General features: G+C 42.9%; 1 protein-coding gene across 1 annotated transcript in view; it reads left to right on the forward strand.

Moving 5' to 3' along the window:
• LOC103364286 (zinc fingers and homeoboxes protein 2-like) overlaps nt 1-25,092 on the forward strand; it is a 137,207-nt gene that overhangs the window by 101,805 nt on the left and 10,310 nt on the right. The window contains exons 3-4 of the mRNA XM_008291351.1: nt 17,289-20,606; nt 23,919-24,102. Of these exons, the coding sequence (XP_008289573.1) occupies nt 17,632-20,606; nt 23,919-24,099 (3,156 nt within the window). The 5' untranslated portion in view covers nt 17,289-17,631 and the 3' untranslated portion in view covers nt 24,100-24,102. The remainder of the gene's footprint in view (nt 1-17,288; nt 20,607-23,918; nt 24,103-25,092) is intronic.

The raw sequence follows: 25,092 nt of genomic DNA on the forward strand, positions 1-25,092 counted from the left end.
TTCCTTTTGTCAGTCCTTCTTTCCTCTCCTTCCTTTCCTCCTACCTCCTTTCTCTCTTGTGTCCTCCCTCTCGTCCTTTCTCTTTCTGTTTCTTTCCTCTCCTTCTATCTCATCTCCTTTCCTTTCCTGTCTCCTTATCTCTTTCTTCTCTTCTTATCTCCTTCCTCCTCACTTTTCACCTTATGTCCTTCTTCCACTCCTTCCTCCTTATTTCATTCCACTTTCTTATTTTCTTTCCTTTCCTCCTCCTTATTTCCTCCTTTCCTCTTTTCTCCTGATCTCCCTCTTTCTCCTTCGCTTTCTTTAACATCCTCCTTATCTCCTTCCTCCTCTCTCTCCTCCTTATCTCCTTCCTCTCATGTTATCTCCTTCTTTTCCTCTTTTCACCTAATCTCCCTCTCCTTTCTCTTTTTTAATTTCCTCCTTATCTCCTTCCTTCTCTCTTTTCTCTTTTTTCCTTCCGCTTTTCCTTATCTCCTCTCTCTCCTTCTTATCTCCTTCCTCTCGTTATCTTCTTTCCCTCTTTCCTCCTCATCTCCTCCCTCGCCTCCTCTCTCTTTATTTCCTTTCCTCTCCTCATTATGTCTTTCCTCATCTTCCTTTCTTCCTCCCCTCCTCATCTCCTCCATTTTTCCTCATCTCTTCCTGCTGCCCTCCTTTATCCCTCCTATCTCTTTTAACACTCCCTCTCTGTGACCTCCTCCCTCTCCTCTCGCCTTCTTTCCGTTTCCTCCTCTCCAACCTCCTCCTCTTTTATCCTGTGACCTCCTGCTTCTTGTTTCCTCACCCTTTCCTCACCCTCCTCTCCTCCCTCCCCTCTTTCCCCTCTCCCTCCTGCTCCTCTTCATCCCTTTGCCCTCTCCTGACCTCCTCCCTCCACCTCTCTCCTCATGCGCTGTTTCTTCTTCTTCCTCCCCTCCTCCTGACCTCTCCTCTCGCTCTCACCCTCCTCCTCCTCCTCCTCCTCCCTCCTGACCTCCCTCCTCCTCACCCCCCTCCTCTTCTCCTAATTAGCACCTGAGCGTACAGGCCTGGTTAATATTCGGCGGCGAGGCGCTGCGACGGCAGAAGGGCACCTCGCCGTCTCTCCTGCGCTGCTGTTGCCATGGTGACGCCATGGAAATGAAGCACCGCTCTCTCCGTCTCTATCTCCCTCCTAATTTTTTTGCCCCCCTCCACCTCCTCCACCCTTCTCCTCCTCCTCCCCTCCTTCCTTCACCCCCCCTTCACTTTTTAATGAGTCACTGCATCCATTAAATTTTAGGATGGAGGGATGGCAGCAGGGGACTCGCGAGGGCAAAGCGGCGTGATCCGAGACACAAAACTCGAATTTACGGGGTGAAGACAAAGTTTTTATTTGTGTTTTTGTTGTTGTTGTTGTTGTTGTTTTAAAAAATAATAATTTTATTATTTACTTAAAAAATAAAATAAACGCGAAACCATCGTGAGGCGCGATTATTTACCCGTCGAGCTGACGAGTTTGTGATTGGTCGCTCAGTCCAAGGACAATGTTGTTGTTTTTTTATTATTTATTTTCTTGTCTGACAGAGTTCACAAAGGTGTGCGCGTTTGTATGCATGCGTGCGTTTTTGTGTGTGTGTGTGTGTGTGTGTGTGTGTGTGTGTGTGTGTGTGTTTGGATGGAGGCCTTGGCCTTGATGAAGTTCTTTAAAGCTGCTAATTGTGTTTCATTCATATTTCATGGTCGCAGGGGGCAGACAGTTTGCTGAGGGAGAATTGATAGAATGTCAGGTGTGTGTGTGTGTGCGCGCGCAAGTGTGTATGTGTGTGTGTGTGTGTGTGTGTGAGAGAGAGAGAGTGAGCGTGCATGCTGCATTGCTAAATCATGGCCATTTGAAGCCGATGGGCATTTGTGTGACTGAGCGTGCGTGAATTCGTCCAGCGTGACAGCTGGAGGTCACGGGGATTTCGTATGCGTGAGAATCGGTGTATTAGTGTGTCTCTTCATAGATATTCATACAGTGTGTGTGTGTGTGTGTGTGTGTGTGTGTGTGTGTGTGTGTTTGAGAGCATGTGTGCTAACAAACCAGTCATTTTACCAAAAACACTCAAGTTTTTCTGATGTGTCGCAGTCCTGACCTCTGACCTCCTCGTGAACTCAGTGTGTGTGTGTGTGTGTGTGTGTGTATGTGCATGCGTGTGTGTGCGTAGCAGGAATATAAACACGAATCGTCAAATTATTGCAGTTTTATTTTCAGCATTGAGCGATAAGATGGAGTATCACGCACTTTTCAGGTCCACTGTTTTTTTTTAAATTTTATTTTATTTTATTTAAATGTCAGCACATTCACAGCTGAAATAAAAGCTAATGTGAATGAAAATGACATCCAGGCGTCAGCGCTTCATAAAATCACAGATTTATAATGTCAGATGTATTCTTGTTTATATTGTATTTATATTAGAGAAGGCCTGAGCCAATCCCGAGTGCCGCTATCTGGGCCGATCCTGGCTGTCGCTGCTGCTTTTTGGTAATGACAGTCGGCTCGATGCTGAAGCATTTCACTGGGAGGCAAAATTACAGTTAAACTTGTGAATTCCAAAACCAACCAGCATGAATGAAAAGCATGGTGTGTTTTTTTTTAATTTTTTTTTATAAAATCACCAACAATTACACCATTTATCAGAGCCAGAGACTGTGAAAACAGAAAGAATGCTTGGATTTTCAACTTTTCGATGGTCCTTGAGCTACTTATCTGAAAACTTAGCTGCATCTAAACTTTAAATCATGATACTTCATCCAAAACACTTGATTCTACATGTCCTATTTCAAAAATATATCAAATTAGACTGTTTTCACCAAACAGATTCTGTAAAAAAACAAAAAAACATCTACACTTTTCGGTGCAATCGTGAAGCCGTAACCGACTGAGCCACAACCAACAGTCATGTGGCGAAAATTGAGGGATGTTTCACCTGAACTGCAGACGGTGTTTACACAGAGCAGAGAGGACACATGAATGTATGAAAGTACATTAAATATTGAAGTAGCAGAATATCTACTTATTTATTCCAGTGTTGGCAACACCTGTGGGCACTTGGAAAAATGCTCTTCATCATGCTGATTCCAGAATTTTTTGTTAATTTTTTTATTTTTTTTAAATTGTTGTGCCGTTTGCATCGAGGTGCAGGACTTGATATTGGAGGAAACAAAGAACCCACAGTGAGTACAAGTGTGACAATAGCAAAGAATTCCGAGAAACTGCTGTGACGTCAGCGGTTTCATTAATAGCGACAGAATCGGTCATTCCCCTCTTTTTGTTTCCCATTAGAAGAGCTCAGAGGCAGTGGCTTCTGATTTTAGCCGACACCGAGCGTCACTTTCACGGTTTAAAATGACAAACGTGGCCGGTGGCAGCTCAGATCAGCTGTCGCTCACTGACAGCGATTCCATAAGTAAGTTGATGTCGGACCAAAATAAAACTCGCCGATGGTCTGGTTTGTGTCTGTCTGCAGTCTGAACTCCTGAACTCTTGCCAAATATTGTGAGGTTTGTGTTTTGTGTGTTTAAAATGAGGACAGACAAAATATCAACCAGTGACATGAAACAAGGAGTCAGATGTTCGGTGAGGAGTTTAAGGCCCCAAGGTTTGTTTTTTTTATTTTAAGATTATTCTAACAAGTGATTTAACATTTAAAAAGTTCTGACCTGGCAGTTTGAGCTTGTAACAGAGTAACATGTATTTTACCTGTTGAGCTTTCTAAAGCACACTGTAGCACGATAGCACTTTAGTGTTTGAGAGACGTGTGTGACTTCTTGGTAGCCATCGGTTTAATTTCACTAAGGTGTAAAAAAAATCTACCTGCTGAGACACAAATCGTGCTTCAGTGTTTGAAAATGCAGATTGAGATTTAGAGGAACCTGGACTTTATCAATGTGTCGCAAACATTTTACTGATGTACATTAAATCTGTGCAAAGTGAATTTAAAAATCTAAAATACAACAGTCTGTTGCCTCGCAGCTAGAAGGTTGCCGGTTCGCGTCCCGGAATCTTTCTACGTGGAGTTTGCATGTTCTCCCCGTGCAGCGTGGGTTCTCTCCGGGTTCTCCGGCTTCCTCCCACAAAGTCCAAAAACATGTTGAGGTTAATTGGTGATTCTAAATTGTCCATAGGTGTGAATGTGAGTGTGCTTGGTTGTCTGTCTCTAAGTGTAGCCCTGTGATAGACTGGTGACCTGTCCAGGGTGTCCCCTGCCTTCACCCTAAGTCAGCTGGGATAGAATCCAGCCCCCCATGACCCTAATGAGGATTAAGTGGTGTATAGATAAAATACAACAGTATAATTCAAAAATTAGTAAATCAGTTATTAACCCTCCAAACTCCAAGCAGTGTTTAGGAAAAAGAAAAAAGAAAAAAGAAAAAAAACAAAATTAATTAAATTGTTTATTTTTTCAGAAATAAAACAACAAATTATGACTCTGCATGTTGAGTCAGTCGTAGGATTTATTTATTTGTTTTCTTTATACAGAATGTGGTGCAAGCATTTTCGTTCGGGGGCAAGTTTTTAAACCTGACATGTAGAATAAAGTGATTTTGATGAAATATCCTGATTTGAAGCTTAGATTAGGTTCATTATCCCAACAGAAGCAGAGGTCACACTTGATTAGATCAAGGACCTCTAGAAAGGTGAGTTTCTGGCTCCGACAAACGGTGGAATTTTGGTGATTTAAAAAAAAAAAAAAAAAAGAAGGTGTCTTTTGTGCAATTTTGTCAATCAATAAATTCATTATTTTAGTCTATCCAAAGGGAAAATCTATGTATAATATAGAACATTTCCAGACTAACCAAACACATTTGAATTTACACTGAAGTAAAACAGGACATTTTTGCCACTTCTGACTGAAAAATGATCCGTCTTCAGAACTTGTTGCAGCTCTTACATTAAGTGCCTGTTTTACTGTAGAAATTGTGGTAAAACCTGCAAAAACACAGCTGTTGCCGTTTAAAAACAATCAATTTCCTGCCACTAAAAAAGCAAATAAACATTCTCAGATGATATTCCATCCATCCTTTTATTCTCTGCACACCACTTCATCCTGCGGGGGGCTGTGGGGGGGGGGCTGGAGTCCATCCCGGCTGACTCACGGCACCAAACGGGATGAACCCAGGACAGATCGTCAGTCCATCACCAGAAAATCTTCCACTAAAAGTCATTCATCTTCCCTACACTGGCTGTTTTTATCCGTGTAAGAGAAGTCTCGCCTGCTGCTGAATACAGAGAACAGAAACCTCAGTCAGGACTGATGGAAGAAAAGTGGGCACATGATAAGACATTAGATTATTGATGGAGGGATGAATAGATTGATTGATGTCATTCATATTCAGCTCCACAGGCTCGACCTTGAGATACTCAGCGATACAAGAGTTTGGCCAACTCCGTGCACACCGCCGGCGCGAGGCAGAGAACAGCGCTCCAATCATCCAGCCAATCACCCGAAACCTAAAACTCTCTCAAGGTTCTCTGCCAATGAAAAGCCAGCTTTGTTCTCATCAGCACATCGAATTGCCTCACAAGATCCATCAGTCATTAAGCTGCTCTCCACTTCCAAGTTATCCAGCGCTTAAAGTGCCGTTTGGCCTTGGTCTGCCGTTTCCAACATGGGGCGCCGGGGCCCACTCAGGGACCTTGCGGAGGGTCCTTGGCAAAATAAAATGTGCTGCTGCTTGTTGCTGCTTTTCTGTGGCTGCCAGGTAGCAGAGATTTTTAACACTCAGTGGTTGCTTTTACTCCGTGGATGTCATGTGTAAACCCGATCCAGCAGCCTCATGATCAGATTGTTTGCTTCATCTCATCTTTAGCACTTTGTGTTTGTTGGTCGTTTTATATCAAGGCACACATGTTGAACGTTAACTTTTTAGCAGCATATTTTAACCCTCTCACCTTTATCTTAAGACTGTTTTCTGTGTATAATTCAGAGTTTGTGGGGCTTTAAAGAACACAAGGCATCAACTTTTAACCTTCTGAACCCAAGTAAAGCAGTTTCGTGGCGTTTTTTCTTTGCTCCTATCACATTTTGATTCACTGTGGGCTCATTTTTAAGTGCAATATAAAGTCCTGCACCTCTATGGAAACAGCACAGCCATGACTAGAAGGAGAGAGAACGCAGAAATGTCTTCTATACACGGCAACTCAAAAAAACAAAAAGAAAAACACAGTCAACATGTTCAACATTGTTTGAGTGCCAAGAGGGGTTACCAATAAAAAAATAAAAAAAAAAAGGCGACATTAAACTACAGATATTTTTACTGTTTCCATTTTTAATTTGTTTCTATACTGTCCAGTATCTGCTCTGTATAAACACTGCCTGCAGTTAAGCCGAAAAGTTCCCAAATTTTTGTCACTGTTGGTCGCCATTGAGTCACTAATAGATTCTTAGATGCACCATAAGGGCAGAATATTTAGTGTTTTACAGAATCCTGTTATAGTATAGTTTTGGCTCATTTTTAAATAACGATAAACGTTTGGTTTGTTTTAGTTTTTTGTTTTTTTCTTTTGGCCTGTTTTCCCCTCTCCTCTCCTCTCCTCTCCTTCTCCAGAGGCAGTCCTAGGCCACGATTCAAAGACAAAAGGTTGACGGGAAAGACGGAGACGCCCCGAAATGTTGAAAATGTTCAAACTGCCACAAAACCAAAATCCCCTCAACAGTTGTTTAAAAGTTGAAAACCCATCAGTTCTTTTTGTTTTCCCAGTTTCTGGCTCAGACAAATAGGCAGTTTTTCTAAAGATTACATGCCTTTCAAACCATATTCTACTTGAGCAAGAGTTTTAGAATGGGGGACACATTCTAAACTAAAGGAACTTAAGAGTCAGTGCTTTATGACAACTAATAAGGAGCCAGCGCTGAAGATGAGTAGCTAAATATAAAGTGTTACTGTTAATGATTTTCATAATGATTGGAATCTATACAGCTGTGCTGACCTCCTCGCTTGTTACCACTTTAATGGCAGAAGAAGATGATGTCTTAATTCTTAATCCTGCACATAAACCTTTGATTGGCTCGCTTGTTTTTCCAGCCAGGGCCATCATTAGCGCTCGACAGCACACACACTTTGGCAGCAGTTCAGAGCAGTATTGCTGAAACCTTTGAAACCTAAATCCTGTCTCAGCAGGAAATTTGAGTTTGGGTCTGAAATTTGGACAATAATTTGAGAAGAAAAACAGATTAACGTGGCAGCTCAGTGGTCAGCAAGAATCCGGCGTACTGGACGGCTCGCCCGCTGTGAGCCGGTGGTTCTGTGGCTTCCTGAGCCCGTCGACCGACAAGTTTTATATTCAAATAGCATTTGGGAAATTATAATTGCAAAATCCTCTTTGAACAACATTAAGAGGCCTGTTATCTTTTAAAAAAAATACACCTTTTACGAGAAGTAGAAGCCGTAAAAACTCAAAATAAATCATCAAATTTCTACATTCTGACACAAACTAATCATGTGGTTCCATTGGGGAAGTTAGTCAAATCTCTGCTTAAGATTGTGATATTTCATCAAGTGTTGCAAAAAAAAAATGAAGCGGTTGCCCCAGATCCTGTAAAAGACAAAAAATTCTGTGGTCCTCGGGGCAGCTAAAAAGCCGTGACTGACTCAGCTGTGATCAACAGTCACATGACGAAAATTCAGAGAGTTTTTAAGTGCACTGCAGGATTTGTAGAAGGGAGACGGCAAGAAACAGAGAGAAACATAAATGCAACACGGCTCGAAAGCAGTACAGACAGGAGCAAGCTGTTGGAAGATACATTCAGCACGGTGAAGCATCTTTCTAGAGATGATTTTTAGAATTACGTATAAAAGTCTGCAGCGGTTGTAAGAATGTAAATAGTTTTCCCTTTTGTGTGTGGAGCCACTGGTTTTTCCTGTATCGGTAACATCTGTGGCCACTTGGATTAACTGTGGACGTGCTGGTTCCAGGTTTTCTTCCATTTTTGTAAAACAAGCAATAAAATAAATGTAACTTGTTCATGATTTATGGCTCAGCTGTGACGGATGAACTGTAGGTAGTGTTTACACAGAGCAGAGAGAAGATCAGTTCAATTAGTTAGCAAGTTAAATTAAAAACTAAGTCGTTCAATATCTATAGAATGTAGAGCCACAATATTTTCCAGTGTTGGTCACAGCTGTGGACATCTGGAAAAATGCTAAACGTGTTGATTTCTTTCTTTCTTTCTTTTTTTTTTTACTGTGTTTGAAGTAATTTGTGGCAACTTAACTGTGTAAACTGACTGCATTTTTATGCTCTCTCTCTACTTCTAGTCATGGTTGAGCTGTTTCCATAGAGGTGCAGTGAAAATGAGCCTCCAGTGAGTAAGAATATGACAGGAGCAAAGAAACTGCTTTACTGGGGGTTTAGAAGGTTAAAAGCTCCCGCCTTGTGTTTCTTCACAGCCCCACAAACTCTTAATTATACACAGAAAACGGTCTGAAGCTACAGAGCTCCTCATTGTTGAGCCTTATCGCCGCTTCCTGAAGGAGTCACTGGAACAAAAGTAATCAGGTCATCAATAATTGATCGTCTACAGAGCATAGAAGTTCTCAATGAAGTTCACCCCGGTTAACCTCCGAGTCCTAAAGGCGGAGCGAGCAGGAAACATCTCCAGCTTTGTCTTCCAGTGGTGGTGTCTCGCTATTTAAATTACTGCAACATTACCATTATCAAGGTAGAACTACCACTACATTTGATTGTGTTAGTGTCGCCCAGATGTACTTAGAGCCATGTTCGGGCGGATTATGTTTCAGGAGGGAGTGCTGATTTCTGTCTGTCTGTAATTTCATCATGTCAGACTGCAGTTACCGGTGAAAATTCAGGCCTCTCTTCTCTTGTGTAAAAAGGGCCAGCTAAAATAACCTGAGGTGAAACTAGTCATGACGTCCTTTTAGGTTTCGTGGAACTCTTATATAACACAAGTGAGATTTGGATCTCTATAAGCTTTAGAGGAAGCTGCTGGAAATAGCCCGGGCCTCTCAGACGAGCTGGGTCATACTACCAGCTGTGTTAATGATGCATTAGCACCACGAGGTGCCCACACAAAGGCATCCTTTGATCAATCATTTAGCATCCGCACACACTTATATTGAAACACGAACACACACACATGCAGTTTTTGTGCCGCATGATGATTGTGCGCCTGAGGAGGAGGGTCACGGGGACGCCGAAACCAGGACGCTTTTAGTTTCCAAGCAACACCGCCTTAAAAGAAACCATAACTTTGAGTCGTTCCTCGGGTCCCCGGTGGATCTTCCTGTTGATTCATTTACACGATGCTCTCCTGCCTTTAAGTGGAGCCGCCCGTGAGCACGGCCGGTCGGTAGGGAGGATCCAGTGTCCTTCTCGTGGGAACAGCAGCAAGTCAGGTGTTTGAAAGAATCTGCTAGAGAAGCATCGATCCGGTCGATATCAGTGCTGATGCCGACCTAATTACGTTCATCACATACTGGCCGGACGTGACTGTTCGCGATTGAGAAGCAAGGCTGTTACTTGTTATTCAAAAATAAAAAATACCAAATGAGGTAATCAACTTCACCTACACTGTAAAAACTAAAAAAAAGTGTAGCTGCCTTTTTTGTTCTTTTACAGATTTCACCTGTTTTGTCAAATTACAGCTAACAAGTAGTCAAACCAAAACTGTAAAAAAAAAAAAAAAAAAAAAATGCATCCATCAAAAACAAAATTTTTACAAATGCTAATTTGTTCTTTTAAATTTTTCAGTGAATAGTGCTAATTTTTTTTACTGTATTTAAATAAACAAAAATATGATTGTTCTACAAATACCTATTATTATTTGAAAGAAAAATTATATATTAAGGCCTTTTTCTTTTAAATTAAAATATCTATTGTATGTAGAGGCACCTTTTTTTTCTTTGCTGTATTGGTAACTCATAGACAATTGAGTAAATGACACTTTGATTCCAGGTTTTTGCAATTTTTGTAACAATTTATCGATATATTTATGATTTATTGCAATAAAGTGTGTTATACAGCACAGATGACATTTTTGGGTTCTCAGTTTAAATTGTTTGAGATGCTGGACTTTATAATACAGTGAAGAATTAGCACACAGTGAGTAAAAATTAATCCACAGTGAGGTTCAAGGTTTAAAGGGTTAAAAACAACAACAAAAAAGTCCCTCTTTTGCTCCTTTGGTGACCCATCCATCCACCCCGACCTCCTCCACATATGGACGTCACCGAGCTGCCTGTGATGGCAGATTGTGCAATCTTGTCGACAGATGTTGACAGATGTCTGACGGGAGCAGCCGATGCCGTCAAACGTCCTCTTCCCTCTTGAGGTCACTTTGAAACATTTTGTGGATGAACAAGACCGACATACGTCACGTTTACTTTCCAATTACCTTTTAGCACCTGGGGTTAAAAGGTGTCATAAAGAAACCAGACTGTGGGAAGTTTGTGGGGAAAAGTGAAGCCATGCACAGCTGGAAAGGTTTGGTGAAGCCTAATCCAAGAAGGATCTTTTCATTTTAGACAGAGTTACCCTGTTGTAAGCTGACAACCTGAGTTTGGCTGTGAGAATCATTTTGGGAAAGTGAAAGCCAAAAGCTTTTGGTTGCACAATGAATCAGAAACTGCCGGGCCTCCTTCAGGTCCCCTGCTGGCTGCAAAGTGAGCATCAGTGGAGTTTGTTTTCAGTCAAGCTTCTTGCGCCCCCCTCCCTCCCTGCGAGCCCTGGTCCCTTCCAGTTTGCCCTTGTTCCAGTAAAACGTCTTTAACCCCTCCTATTAGCACACTTGGCTCCTTCCAATCTGCCTTTCGTCCTCCTAATTTGTCATTTCATTTCCCATGATATCTCCTCATTAGCTTCGTTTTCGTCTCAGAGTTGCTTTATGGCTTCCTCGACACCCTTTTCTCTCCAGTTTGCCCTTCGTTGTTTCGACATGCGAGCTGAATTGCAGCGGGATGGATTGATGGATACAGTTTGTGGTTAGACTGATGGTTTGCTTTGCCCTTGATGGAGGTGAAAATCTGATCTCTTTTCTCCTCGTCGGTGTCTGTAGGAGCTGCAGTGGAGGCGGCCTCGCCCTGCAAACCCACTCGAGTTACTTTGGTGTCACTTTCAGGGGAAAGTTTTGGGTCCCATTCTGGTTCGAATTTGGTTTAGAAAGAGGGAAATCCTGGGAGACGAGACGTTTCTGGCACGGTTTTAACGACACAAAATGCTGCCTCCGTGTAAAACTGATACTGACCTCTGATATCGGAGTGAATGGAAGGAACAAAAGTTTGTTTGTTTGGGATCGAGCTAAAGCTGAGCTCACCTGCCTCTCAAAGGGAAAATTTGCCACTTTCCGCAATTTGCAAATCACTGTTGTCGCCGCTGCAGTTTTATTATTTCCTCCGTAATTACAGAGCGCTGCTGTGCTCCAAACAATCCCCTGCACACAAATACTGTACAAGTAATTACAAGGATGCACGGAGGCGAGCTGAGCCCAACAAAATGGGACGCAGCCAAGCGGCATATGACTCCCCTCGTCAGAAGTTGGCCCGGAGTCCTCAAGGCCGATCCAGTGATGCAGCAAAACATGACACTGTTGTGTTTTTTAGCTTTTTTTTTTTGCTTTTTTCTTTTCTGGCGCTGCTCCTCGTCGCTCCGTCCTGCAGCTCCGTCTGCCTTTTCCTCATCCAGTCCGTTTTTTCCAGCTCTGTTTTCCCTCTCGATCACCTTTCCTCCTTCAGTCTCCCACTCTCGTCTTTCCTCTCCTTCCATCTCCTCTCCGTCGGTGTACTCTCCGTCTCTCCTCCCACACTCTCGCGTCCTTTCTCCTCAACGTCTTTTACGGTTTGCGGCTTTCTTCTCGTTTTCTTTTGGCTCCTACACACTCTTCGTCTCCCTCCACCTCTTCCTATACATGCACCCTCTGCTCTCCTCTCCTCTGCTCGTCCTACACTCGTTGCTGTTTCCCGCTGTTTCATCTCTTTTCCCACTTCACCTCTGGCAGCAGCTGGATTTCTGGCAAAGTACTACAAGCAAACCTACAAGTAGAAAAGGGAGAAAAAATGAACAGAGACTGAAGTGTTTGTCAGAATTTGGCCAATATTAGGGCTGTCTATTGATTGATTTCTTCAACAATCAGAGGGCGTTTTTTTGCTCCTGACACATTTTTCTTCACTGTTGGCTCATTTTTCACTACAATATAAAGTCCTGCACCTCGATGGAAACAACACAACCATGACTAGACGTAGAGAGAACTCAGAAATGTCTTCTGTGCAGTATGACACAGTTATGATGCCATAAATGGTTAAAAGAAAGAATAAGAACTAAAAAAAAAAAATTAAAAACCTGAATTCACAATGTCTAATATTTCTCCGAGTGCCCCACATGTTACCAGTACTGAGGGGAGGGAAGAGTTATTTTATAATAAAAGTCATTCCAGAAGTACATTTTTAATCTGTTTTCATGCTTGTCTCCTCTCTGCTCTGTACAAATGCAGCCATCTCAAATCATCAGATTTTTTCTTAGCAGCCATCTTTCATTTGCCCCAAAATTTGAAAGCATAAAGTTTGGATATTTAAAAAGCTAATTGTTCAATTATCCTTGGATATAGCAAATAATCTCTGAGATAAAATATTTTTTAGAATTGCCTGTTGACCCACTTTTAGCACGTTTAAGTTTGAGGCCACGTTTAAATGGCAATAGCTCATTAAATAATAAAGATTAAAGCTGGACATTTTCACTGTTATTTCATGTTATGTCATTCATTCAGAATGTTCAGTAGTGGACAAGTAGATCCAATAATCTCTGATTTAAGGTGAGTTGAAATATGAAAAAAAAAATGTTAATGCAGAAGTTAACCAGTGATGTTTTCTGAAAAGTATGTAGTGGCGTATTACAATAATGTCATGACTTCTAGTGTGAAATACTTGATCACAAAAATGAAAAAGTTCTTTTTGTTGATAACTTATTTAGCAGCTGTGACAAGTTGTACCACAAAAACAACAATTTTGCTCGATTGTCTGATCTAAATAGGAGCTTAAAATTAGATTTTCACAGATATAATTTTAAATATGTACAGCTTTTGATAAAGATTCAGAAAGCCCTTGATGAGTTGAGATAACACAACCTGTAGTTCAGCTGAAAACAACAAAAATGTTGTTCCATGTATGGAGGTCACAAGGCTGCAAGGTGGATCGGTGGTTAGCGGAGGTCGCCACACAGTCCAAAAACATGTTGAGGTTAATTGGTGATTCTAAATTGTCCGTAGGTGTGAATGTGAGTGTGCTTGGTTGTCTGTCTCTAAGTGTAGCCCTGTGATAGACTGGTGACCTGTCCAGGGTGTCCCCTGCCTTCACCCTGAGTCAGCTGGGACCCCTCGTGACCCTCGTGAGGATTAATGTATAGATAATGGATGGATGGATGCATGTCACAGCTGAGACAGTTGTGGCTTCACAGTTGCGTCGAAAAGTACAGAATTATTTGTTTTTAACAGAATCTGTTTAGTCCACACAGGTAGTTTTTGGCTTTTTTTTTTTTTAAAGGAGACATTTAGAATAAAGGGATTTTGTGGCAAAGTATTGATTTTAAGTGTTGATTCTTGGACCTGAGCCTGGCTGGGCCGGGTCTTGTCTTATTGCAGCAGGTTTTTGTAATCAGGTGGAGAAGTTAAACTGTTAAGTGCAAAAAAAAAAAAAAAAGAAAAACCCATTTATGGCTGCTCTTCATGCTGCTGCCAGCATCGCTGTTCTCTCCACCTGCAGCGACTTTGCTTCAGATCGCATCTGATTATCGTGCAGTCTGCTTCGGATCCGGCGTGTCCGTCCTCAGGTTCGGGTCTACACCAGTGGTTTGTGTTGTTCTTAAAAAGTAATTTCCAAATAGTTTTTCTATTAATTGATTCATCAACTAATTCTTCAGCTCGACTCTGTAGTATTTTTATGAGGAAATCTCATTAGCCGGAGCATGCCGTAAGCAGCAATGTAAATGCATGAGATTTATAATAACATAGGATTAGTTCAGTCTCATTGCACAGTGCAACAATTCAGAGCGATCTCCGGATACTCTGCAGCTATAAAATATGTCTCCTGTGCAGGCGATGAGGAGCTGATCAAGGCTGCGAGAGCATGAAATATGTCCAACATTAAGTGACACATGGGACAAATAACAGCTTGCCCAATACTAATTAAGTGCTGAAATACCCACTTTTTTTTTTTTTTTCTTTTCTGGCAAATGTGTTTTTCTCCCCAACCGATTGGGGCACCTTTTCAAAGCTTCAACTTTGCTGATAGAAAACGCACCAAAACCTCATTTTATTATCCGTTAAAATTTTCTGTCAAATGGAAATGTCCTCCTCCTCCCCTCGCCTCGCTCGTTCGCCTCATCTGCTTTCGATTCTGCCTCTTTTCTCCTCTTTTCCTCCGTCTCCGTTGTCCCTCTCTCCTCCTCCTCCTCCCTCTTTATGTTTATCGGCTTCTCACTTCTTCTCCATTCTTTCGCTGTCTTCTCTCTCTTTCTGTCTGCCAGGCCATGGCCTAGTTAAAACGTCTTCTGCTTTGTGCCTGTTCTCTTTCATTAGCGCCGAAGTTTTCAGACTCTCCCCTCTTTTCTGTTTCCCTTTATCTCTGCGCTCCTTCGCCACTGTCTCTTATTCTTTTTACATCACTCTTCCTCTCTCTCCTGCCATTTACCTTTTATTCCTCCTCTCTTCTCCCCCCTCCTCTTGCATTTATTCGTACCTGTCTTCCCCCGTCTCTCCCTTCTTTCTGTCCCCATCTGCTTTTACCTCCCTCCCTCTGTTCCATTGTGTGGATGATAGCTGTCAGGAGATCTCATCACTGAGTCTCTCTTATTACATGATTACAGGGTAATTATCCTGTGAAGTTGTCTTTGCCCGAATCTATGAAAGACGCTTAATGTCTTTTTAATGGGGTTTGGAGTTTGGAGACTTTTTTTTTTTTTTTTTTTTTTTTTTGTCTTTTGTAGTTGCTGTGGACTCTTCAATTTATTGCATTTACATGCGATTGGCCTGGAACAGCGAGTCCTGATTAAGTGGCACTCTGATTCATCGTAATTTTCGCCTCGCTCCGAGTCGGACTCCCTTTATTTTTAACTCCTGGCCTTCTGGCTTTGTCGTCTGCCAGCGTCTGATTAGACCGGACCTGACGAAAGCTCCTGTGATGTTTAGACGAGCGCCGACACTGAATCCTGGCTCGGACTTTAGAGGGGACGGAGGGCGGGTGACAGCGAAAATGTCACGCTGCTTATCAAGATGAAACCTCCCATCTTTGATGTGCAGCTGTGAAATGACTAGATCTTCTCCAGAGGGGGCTGCATGTTTGCGCAGACAGTCGGTTTCAGGGGTGTACTTTCTTTCCCAGATGTGACTTCTATATGTATATATATATATGCTGCATACAGTTTCCGGAAGAGAGAGATATGAGGATGAGATGAGAGAATGATTAAAGTAAATTTTCAGAAAGGAACCTACAGTTCAGCAGCTTGGACTGATATTCAGACAACATGAAACCATGTTATCCATATCACATGTACTCAATTGAGCTCAGGTTGAATACTTTTTGCAGTCCTTTTCGGTTTTATTGACTTTATTTGTGAATTTACTCAGTGAGGGATCAGTAGAGTTTATCTTGTTTATGTTTGTTTTTATAATCACTCACACTCCGATGACAGATTTTTGTTTGCCCTCCTGTCTGTTGTATCCCTAAAATAAAACACAAAGAGCACAGAGTGATGCAAATGCCCTTTTGTATCTGTCGGGATTATTTTCATTATTATTCCAAATTAATAGAAATTTTTAAGGAGGTGGTTCAGCGTGGGTGTGGCCTAGCAGCACTCCCTAGAAAACATCAAAGTTACAGCGCTCTCATTTGGTTTTACCTACATGCTCGAGCAAACTCTTCCTCGAGAATTAATTACAGCGACTTAAAATCTGGCTGATGCCATGTCAAGAGCTTTGCGATGGCAAGTTGTCAAAATTGTGCCGTGTTATTGAACGCTGTTGCAACACGATCACCCTGAACACGAGCAAAGAGCTGATCGTCACTGATGGCAGCTTTAACCTTCTGAACCCCAGCACTTGCCGGCATATTTGAAAGGCATATTTTCTTTTAAGCAGTTGCTACAACTACATCCTTGATCAGAGCCAGAAACTGTCAAAACAGAACCAATCTGCAGATTTTCAACTTTCTGACTGTCCTTGGACTAATCATGTGTGACGCGTTGTTCCGTCGGGAAACTGAACCAAATCCAAGCTTAAGATTATGATATTTCTTCAATTAATTCTTCAAGTCCTGTGTGCTTCGGCACAAGTGAGAAGCCACGACTGACCAACAGTCACATGACAAAAATTCAGTGACTGTTTGGTTGAATTGCAGGTTGTGTTCACAACAGTGACTTTTGTTTGAAAAATGTTAATTCCAGATCAATTCATAGCTTGTTTTTTTATGGGTTATGGCATTACGTTTGTCACGCTGCACAGAAGTCTGAGTTCTGTTTCCATAGATGTGCACAACTTTATGTCGCAGCGAAAAATGAGCCCTCAGAGAGTAAAAAGGTGACGGGAGCAAAAATGCCCAGAAGCTGCTTGGAGTTCAGAGGTTTGAATATGAATGACATGTGTTTGTTTGTATTCCCTCATGAAGGCCTCTCAGATTTTAAGTTTTATTTTATAGCTGAAGTCTTGTTATCGAAGCATAATCGTATAGTGTATTTTGCTTTCATATTTAATGCAGACATTGGAGTTACGAGACTGTGTAGCTTCACCTTTTATTTAAATCACCCAGGTTGGGTTCAAATTTTTGGTTTTACAGGGTGTTGACATAACTGTGATTAAATTGCAACTGGTTTTTAAGTTCAAGCTTATTTAGTCATAAATGTTTAATGTTGCACAGAAATATTTTTGATTAGAAGCTACAATTTCTTTTTTTTTTTTTGTTTGCTGCATAAAAGCAGCCTCTGCGTCAAAGCCAATCATAATATAGCACAGTGTATTTATTTTCAGTCTGCTTGTATTTTTATTTTATTTATTTTTTTTATCCCTGGTATTATGCTGTAATGCTCCCATCACTCAAAGAAATAGGATTTTTCAACCGAAAGCAGTGTTTACACAAGTTCATTATCTATTTGCCCCCTCTGTCATTGCCCATCATGCATTTTCCTGTTCTTTGTCTAAATTTGAGTGAATGCAGTACATCAAATCACACACGACAACATCAGCATGACCTCTCTCTATGCTTTCTAACATTTTTTCCTCTGCTTGTAGTCAGCTCCCGATATTAACTTGTTGTTTTGTGTCTCTCTGTTTGTCTCTGCGCAGCCTGAGCGCCGCTGCTGTCTGTGATGCCCTCCCATGACGCCCACGTCGGCAGCTGACACTGCCAGTGAGCGGGAGACGCCACTGCACAACCGGTCCTGGGCCGGCGCCGTCAGCCGGTTCTCGCCCTCCCTGTCGCACCCTGGAGACTCCTCCACCTCCACCTGCCTACCAGTATCCACAACCATCAGCTCCGATCCACCCCAGTAAGGTCCCCGTGAAAACCGACACGCTGACGTCCTCAGCCAGCACCACCAGCAGCAGCAGCAACAGCCAAAAACCACAATATTGTCAATCAGCAACACCAGCACCACCACAATCATCACCACCACCAGCAGCAACCATCATGTCCAGTCGTAGAAAGTCCTCCAACCCCTGCATGGTCCGGGTCATCAGTGACCTGCCTGAAGAGCAAGATGACCCGGAGGAGGTGATGGACATGGAAGTATTTGCGAGCAACAACATGGCAGAAAAAGAACAATCAGAACCATCTGAACCTGCAGAAAAGAGTCGAGACCCCCAGCAGGAGAATCTTGAGAATCCAGGCCAGCAGGTGTTTCCAAAACAGGTGGAAAACCAAAATCCTGAGCCGTCAGAACAAGAGGAGCAGTCTGGGAAAGAAGATCAACCCCCTGTCATTGAAGATGAAGAAGCAACAGGGGAGAAGGACAAGGACGAAGCAGAATCTGACCCAGCCTCCCAGAAGAAGCAGCCTAAAGGGTATGAGTGCAAATACTGCCCATTTTCGACGCAGAACCTGAATGACTTTAAAGAGCATGTGGACTCAAGCCACCCCAACGTCATTCTCAATCCTCTGTACCTCTGTGCTGTGTGCAATTTCAACACCAAGAAGTTTGACTCGCTCACAGAGCACAACGAGAGCCAGCACCCAGGTGAGACAAACTTCAAGTTCAAGAGGATAAAAACAAACAATCAGACTATCTTAGAGCAGACAATCGAAGGCAAGGACAATGAATGCGAAGTGACAAATGAGCAGGGTGAAAGGAACAGCAGCTCTGTGTTTCCACCCTGCATTTCTACCACGGTGAAAACCCCGGGGAACATTCAGATGCTCTTTGGAGGGAGTGAACTGAAGAGCCAGCTGGAAGGCTTGATCCAGAAGGATCAGATCACAGCGGTGAACATCAATGGAACCGTCATTATCCCTGAACCCACCATGCTCCAAGGGCTCTCCCATGTCACTCCGATGCTCCAGCGCCCACCCAACTTTAACTCTGTACCAAAAATAGCCGTTCCCTTGAACACCACCAAATATAACCCTTCTTTGGACAACAACCTGACGTTGATCACCTCCTTTAATAAGTTCCCTTACCCGACACATGCTGAGCTGTCATGGCTTACGGCCGCTTCCAAGCACCCAGAGGAACAGATCAAAGTCTGGTTCACCACCCAGCGGTTAAAGCAAGGCATCACCTGGTCGCCAGAGGAGGTGGAGGAAGCCAGGAAGAAAATGTTCAATGGCTCCATCCCTCCTGCCCATCACACATTCACCGTCCTGCCGACAAGCCCCATCTCTCAACCGTCTGCCAAAGCCTCCCAGCAGCCTGTCGTCCACACAACAGTCGAGCATCTAGGCCATGTCCGGACAACTGCGTCCAACGGGCTGGGTGTCACCAACCACAGCTCCCCTGGCTCCAGCCAAACCCTTAAGCGATCCCTTCCAACACACCTAACGACGGTGTTTGGCCCAGAGTCAAAGCGACCCATCATGGCAGTCGCCCCCCACTCCGGCGACCCTAAAGACAAGGTCCTGATGGCTCCGCCTCCACCACCTCCTCCCCACAAAGACCGCCTCCCAATGGCTCCACCTCCTGTTCCCATGGAGATGAAGAGACCTGTAGCACTTCCTCTGGTCACCACAGAGATGAAGAGGCCATCCGCTGCCGTGCCTTTAATGCCACCACCATCGTCATCGTTATCACCATCTTTGTCATCCAAAGGGAAGATTCTCTCTACATTAGGAAACCCCAAAACGAAGCCGGTGGTGTCTCTGCCCTCCATAGTCTTTCCAGAGTCCTTAACGAGGCCAATGATAGCGCCCCCGCCTATCTTTGCCCCTCCATTCAAAAACCATTTACTTTTTCCTCGAACTGGAGTCCTCACTTCCAAAGAAAAGCACCCCAACACTCACACTTCGCCAGCTGCTGATCCTAATTTGCCGAACTCCCCTCCACTTGTTACCTCCCAGGTAAGGAGGCCACCCATCATCCAGTCTATTCGTGCTCCTGCTAAAGCCCCAGCCCAGATTCCAGGCTTCCCCTTGGATGGCAAGAAACTAAAAGAGCAGCAAGGAGTGGAGCTGAAAGCCAGCTTCCCCAGAGGAGACAAGGTAGTCAGTCCTCTGACAGAGGCCAATGGGACATCTCGCATGGACGGTAAATGGTCCCACGATCAGACTTCCCCTTCTCACAATAATGGGATTGTACATTTGGATGGTGGGGAGACACCAGCAGTACTTAAATCAGATTTTCAGCAGAAGTCATCGGTTCTGACCCAGTTTCCTCTGCTGGAGAGGATGAAAGGAAAAACAGCAAAACAGCTGAAGATCCTGGAGGAGAACTTCCTGCGGAACAGCTTCCCTAGTCACAGCGATGTGGACAATCTGGCCACCACGACCCGTCTGTCTCATCAGGAAATCGACAGCTGGTTTGTGGAGCGCCGTGCACTTCGCGACAACCTGGAACAAGCCCTGCTCAACTCAATGGGCACTAAGAGGATGGGCGTTGGTGGCATCGCAGCCATCGCTGAGAAACAACTGCAGCAGCAGACTCTACAGCTGAACGGGGTTCACAAACCCAGTGCCGGTGTGGGCCATCTTAAAAGCCCTCCTCCACCTTTGCATGCCCTATCCATCATTGGTCCTGGTGCCATTGCACCCTCTGCCCCCAACCCAAACTCCTGCTCAGTGCCTCCAGACAGCCAATCCCTGGCGCTCCTCAAGGACGATTTTGCTCAAACGCGGTGGCCTTCCCCTGAGGAGTTCAGCCAGCTGGAGGGTCGGACAGGACTGGCTCGCGCCGACCTCGCCCGCTGGTTCACCGACGGCCGGCTGCAGAGCGGCAGCTTGGAGCTGGCAGAACTTTTTCACAACAATGGAGTAAACGGAGGGCAGGGGCTGCCGGTGTGTTCCCCTGAAAACACTCCATCCGGCATCATCCAGCGCTGTCAGGAAGGAGCAGTGACAAACAACAACAGCAACAGTAAAGTGCTGGAGGTTGAGTTGGGTTGGCTGATGGACCCGCGCACCAACAGCCTCAACAGCCAACAGCACGATGAGCTTCAAGACCGGTTTGCTGGCAGGTACTGCATTCATAGTTTTACATATATTTTGTTTCAATGTTCCAATCACATTTTTATGATGTTTTGACTTTGAATGTTGAGCAGTAGCCTATATAATGCACATTTACAATTTAATGTTGAGGTCTGCTAGAATATGTTTACATGCTTTCATGTTGAAAAATTTTTTAATTTATTTTTCGCTTACTGCACATTGCTGCATCCTAGTCTGCTGTGATTGGTCAGCTGACCCAGTGCAAGCAATGTAATGTTGGTTAACAACCCCAGATCTTTGAGTCTGTGCATGGAGAGACATAGCTCTAACAAGAGCAGCTCCAGTGAGGAAATAATGACATATTGCGAAATCTTTGAGGCCAAAGTAGCTGCTAGTCAGATGTTATATCAATGTGTTACATATTTACATTAATCACACCATTTATTGGAGCCAGAAACTGTAAGAACAAAAAGAATGGTCAGAGTTTCATCTCTCAGACCGATCTTGTCATGTGTGATGTGCAGTTTTGTTGGCTAAAAATTAAGCTTTAAATTGTGATATTTTATCAGAAGCACTTTCTTCAACATGTGTCATTCAAAAATTCAACAAAAACAAATAGTTGACACCAGATTCTCTAAGAAAACAAAAAAACTCTGTGTTTCATATGACAACTGAGAGGGTATAACTGACACCAACAGTCATGTGAAAAGAATTCAGACATTTTCAGGTGAACTGCAGCTTAGAAACATACTGGATCAATAAAACGAATGCAGCATGGCTCAAAAACAATGTACAGAGGAGCAAGTTGTCAGTAAGTTGTTGGAAGACTATTCAGCATAGTGAAATATTTTACTGCAGTTTGTAGAGACTGTAAAACTGTAGATAGTTCAACGTCCATGACATTTGAAACCAGCTTTTTTTTCTAGTATTGGTAACTCCCATGGGTACTTGGAAAATATTCTATGACTTAATTCCAGGTTTTTAAAAGTTGTTGTCAAATAAATAATCAAAGACCTCAAATGATCTAATGATGATTTAGGGCATTATAACTGTGTCATACTGCAAGGAGACATTTCTGTTACTATCCATGGCTGTTGTGTTTCCATAGAGGTGCAGGACTTTATATTGGAGTGAAAAATGAGCCCACAGCGAGTAAAAACATGACAGTAACAAAAAAACGCCCCAAAAATGCTGTGAGTTCAGAGGGTTATTAGTTTTTATCTATACATTTCAAACTGTGGAGTTGCGCATTTGCTCCTTCACTTTCCACTCGCAAAGGCAATTTTTCCCTGGCGGGACTTGTAATGAAGTACTTTTACATTGTTGTATTGGCACAAGTACTTAAAATATCTGAATAATTAACTACAACGGGCAGAGAAACAGCAAATTAAGCCCGAAAAAGCATGCAAATGTAGTATCATGAGTCCTACACTGACAGCTGCTGACAGCCCTCTGTAATTTACCTGTTTCTCAGTATGACCACCTCCTTTTTTATGTAGATGAGATGATGGAAATTAAAATAATTTATCATTAAAAGAAAGCCAGTTTTATTTATGTAGCCCAAATCGTAAAATTGCACCATCCTACATCCTTTCAACCTTTCAGTTCTTGATATTTTGTGCATTAAGTGAGCAGCACCCCTGCATCACTTTCTACCCACTGGCTTCTTTTACAATGACCTGTGCATCCAAATTAAATGTCTGCTTCCTCTCAACAGATTTGTTTTTCTATTCGCCACAATGACGTTATTTTCAGAACATTAACCTAGAAATCTACAGGACTTTATTTAGCCTGCCTTCCCTTCGAGGAGCTTGGGACGTGTTTGGCCAAATAACACAGCCATTACGGTGAAACCAATATCTCCGCGATAATTTGGGCGAGCGTTTTATTCTTCCCGTGAGTCAGCTCTGGGTTAAGACTCAGGCGTTACGGTAAGAACCTGCACCGACAGCACATTGAAATCCATTTGGCTGCTGCTGAATTTATAAAACTCCGTAACGAAGCACGCTTAAACGATGCCGAATGATGAACGCTAAAGACTGTCCACTGGGTTCAGATTAGAGTCAAGGGTTTATATTTTTATATCTGAGTGTAAAATTTCATCTAGCCCTCCAAACTCCAAGCAGTTTGTGGGCGATTTTTGCTCCTGTCACATTTTTATTCACTGTTGCCTCATTTTTCCTGTAATTTAAAGTCCTGCACCTCAATGGAAACAGACTCAAAAATGTCTTGTGTGCAGTGGGACACAGTTACAATGCCATCAATAATAAAAAACAAATTAAAATTTTTACCAAAAAGCGAAAATATATTTTACATTTTTAATTAGTTTCCATGCTTGTCTCCTGTCTGCTCTGTGTGAACACTGCCTGCAGGTCAGCTGAAAACTTTTTGTATCACTTGACTGATGGTTGCAGCTGAGTATTGCTGAATAAGGCAGAATTTTTTGTGTTTTACAGAATCTGGTTACAGCAAACAGTTTTGCCATTTTTTTAAACAAGGCGTAAAATATAGTGATTCTGATGAAATATCACGATTTCAAGCTTAGATTTGCTTAATTTCCTGGAGTGAACATCACATCACAGATGATTAGTTCAAAGGCCGCAAGAAAGCTGCACATCCGATGAGGTCTTTCTGTTTTTACAGTTTCTGGCAAATACATGATGTAATTTTAGCAATTTTTTCACACATGTACATTTCAAACCTGCCGGCAGGTTTTGGTTTTCAGACACCGTCGTCAGTTTTCATCACAGTAATCGAGTCTCATCCATGAGCTCCATCGTGATTGTCGCTGTTGGTTTATCATCTCATGAAGACAATTTCCTCCTTCAGAATAAAAAGATGATTAGGTTCTCCTCGTTGTAATTAAAAAATGTCCCACTCGACTTAATGGCTTAAATATCAGAAAAGAATGACAGTTTGCTTCGATTCTGTAAAAATATCCTGATGAAACAGCAGATTTCCAAAATCAGTTACTCTGTCTGATCACAGGTACACTGTAGGATTAAAGCATCGAACACGGCGTCGACCATTTGGTGTTAGTTTCTGTACGTTTCAGGTCTAACAAGCATGTTTTTTCTTTAAAAACTGTTGCTCTCTGTTGCATCTTCTTCTGTGTTCTAGTTGAGGAGGAGGTGCAAAAAGAAGAACTGATAAAAACATAAAACCCCAGCGTGCCTTTAGAACAAAACCGCTGTATTTTCATGTGGGGGTTATCAGTGATGTCCGCTCGTGATTCAGTGGTTTAATATCAGTTAGTCGGTGAACTTAAAGCCCCCTCTGCACTGCGTGTTTCCTGTGTTAATGTAACTTGGTGTTAAGCCAGTGATGAACTGCTTCAACAGACTGAGGCAGCAGAGCGTGGCGGAGCTGAAGAACGGCGGACAGAACGGGGGAGTCCTGGGAGGAGCTCGGGAGGTGTTCGGGAGCTGGCTGGAGGACGGACACTCGAGGAGAGGACGGGAGCTGCTCCTGGACAGAGAGAGGAAGATGGCGGAGGACGCATCTGGGAGGCTGACTGGATAAACGGTGAGAGTCGTCGGCAGCTGTCCTTGGTCTGGTTTCCACTGATCTTCACCAAAGATCACTGATTGTTTCGTGTTTTATTTGTGCCGCTGCTCATCAGCAGGATGTCGCCACAATAGCTCTCAGACAAATGTGCGATGGAGGCCTTGAGTTCACCGGCAGCTCTCTGAAAAAGCGCACTGACGTCAGAAACAAACACTTTGTCCGTTTTGAAAGGGCAGTGTCTTTTAATTAAACCTGCAACTGAGTTTCATTCACTATCAGTACAAGTGTTAGTGATTACTTAGTTGGATGATTAATCGCTTGTTCTGTACAATGTCAAACATGACAAATGACCTCCTTTTAGGCAACTAAGTGAGGCATGAATTACATTTTTCAGTGGGACATCTTGGAATTTGGTCTTTCTTCTGTAGTGAGAACCATGAACTCCAAAACACACTGTTGATCCTTGACGTCTGACAAACATGTTTCATTATGAAGCCAGTTTGTCTGAGAAATTATACACTTAACACTGTTCACATCCATGTTTACCTGCCGGCAGTTTTCCTCTTCACTGCCTTTGCTGCAGCTGCATTCTTCAGCACATCGTCTGTAGGTCAGTGGAACAGTCTGAGTCCAAGTAGAGGAACAAGGATCTCGAAACAGGGACCAGCACTAACAAGAACATCAATCAAAAATTCACTTTAATTTCTCAAAAAGATTTGATATTGATTGGCAGTATGTTTCTTGCCTGTGCCAAATGAAACTTTCCCGCACGATCTGTCCAAAATCATCTTTAAACATTAAACCCAAAGCAGTTTCTGGGCATTTTTCCACTCCTGTTATTTCTAATTACAATTTAAAGTCCTCTATGGAAAAAGCACAACACTGGCTACACGGGTAGAAATCCTGGATTCAAAATGTACAACATTTTTCCAAGTGTCCACATATGTGACCAATATTGGGAAAAAAAACAAGATAGGGCTTTACATACTATGTATGTTTAACTACTTA

This window comes from Stegastes partitus, unplaced genomic scaffold (genome assembly GCF_000690725.1).
Source record: "Stegastes partitus isolate 25-593 unplaced genomic scaffold, Stegastes_partitus-1.0.2 Scaffold738, whole genome shotgun sequence".
NCBI lineage: Eukaryota > Metazoa > Chordata > Actinopteri > Pomacentridae > Stegastes > Stegastes partitus.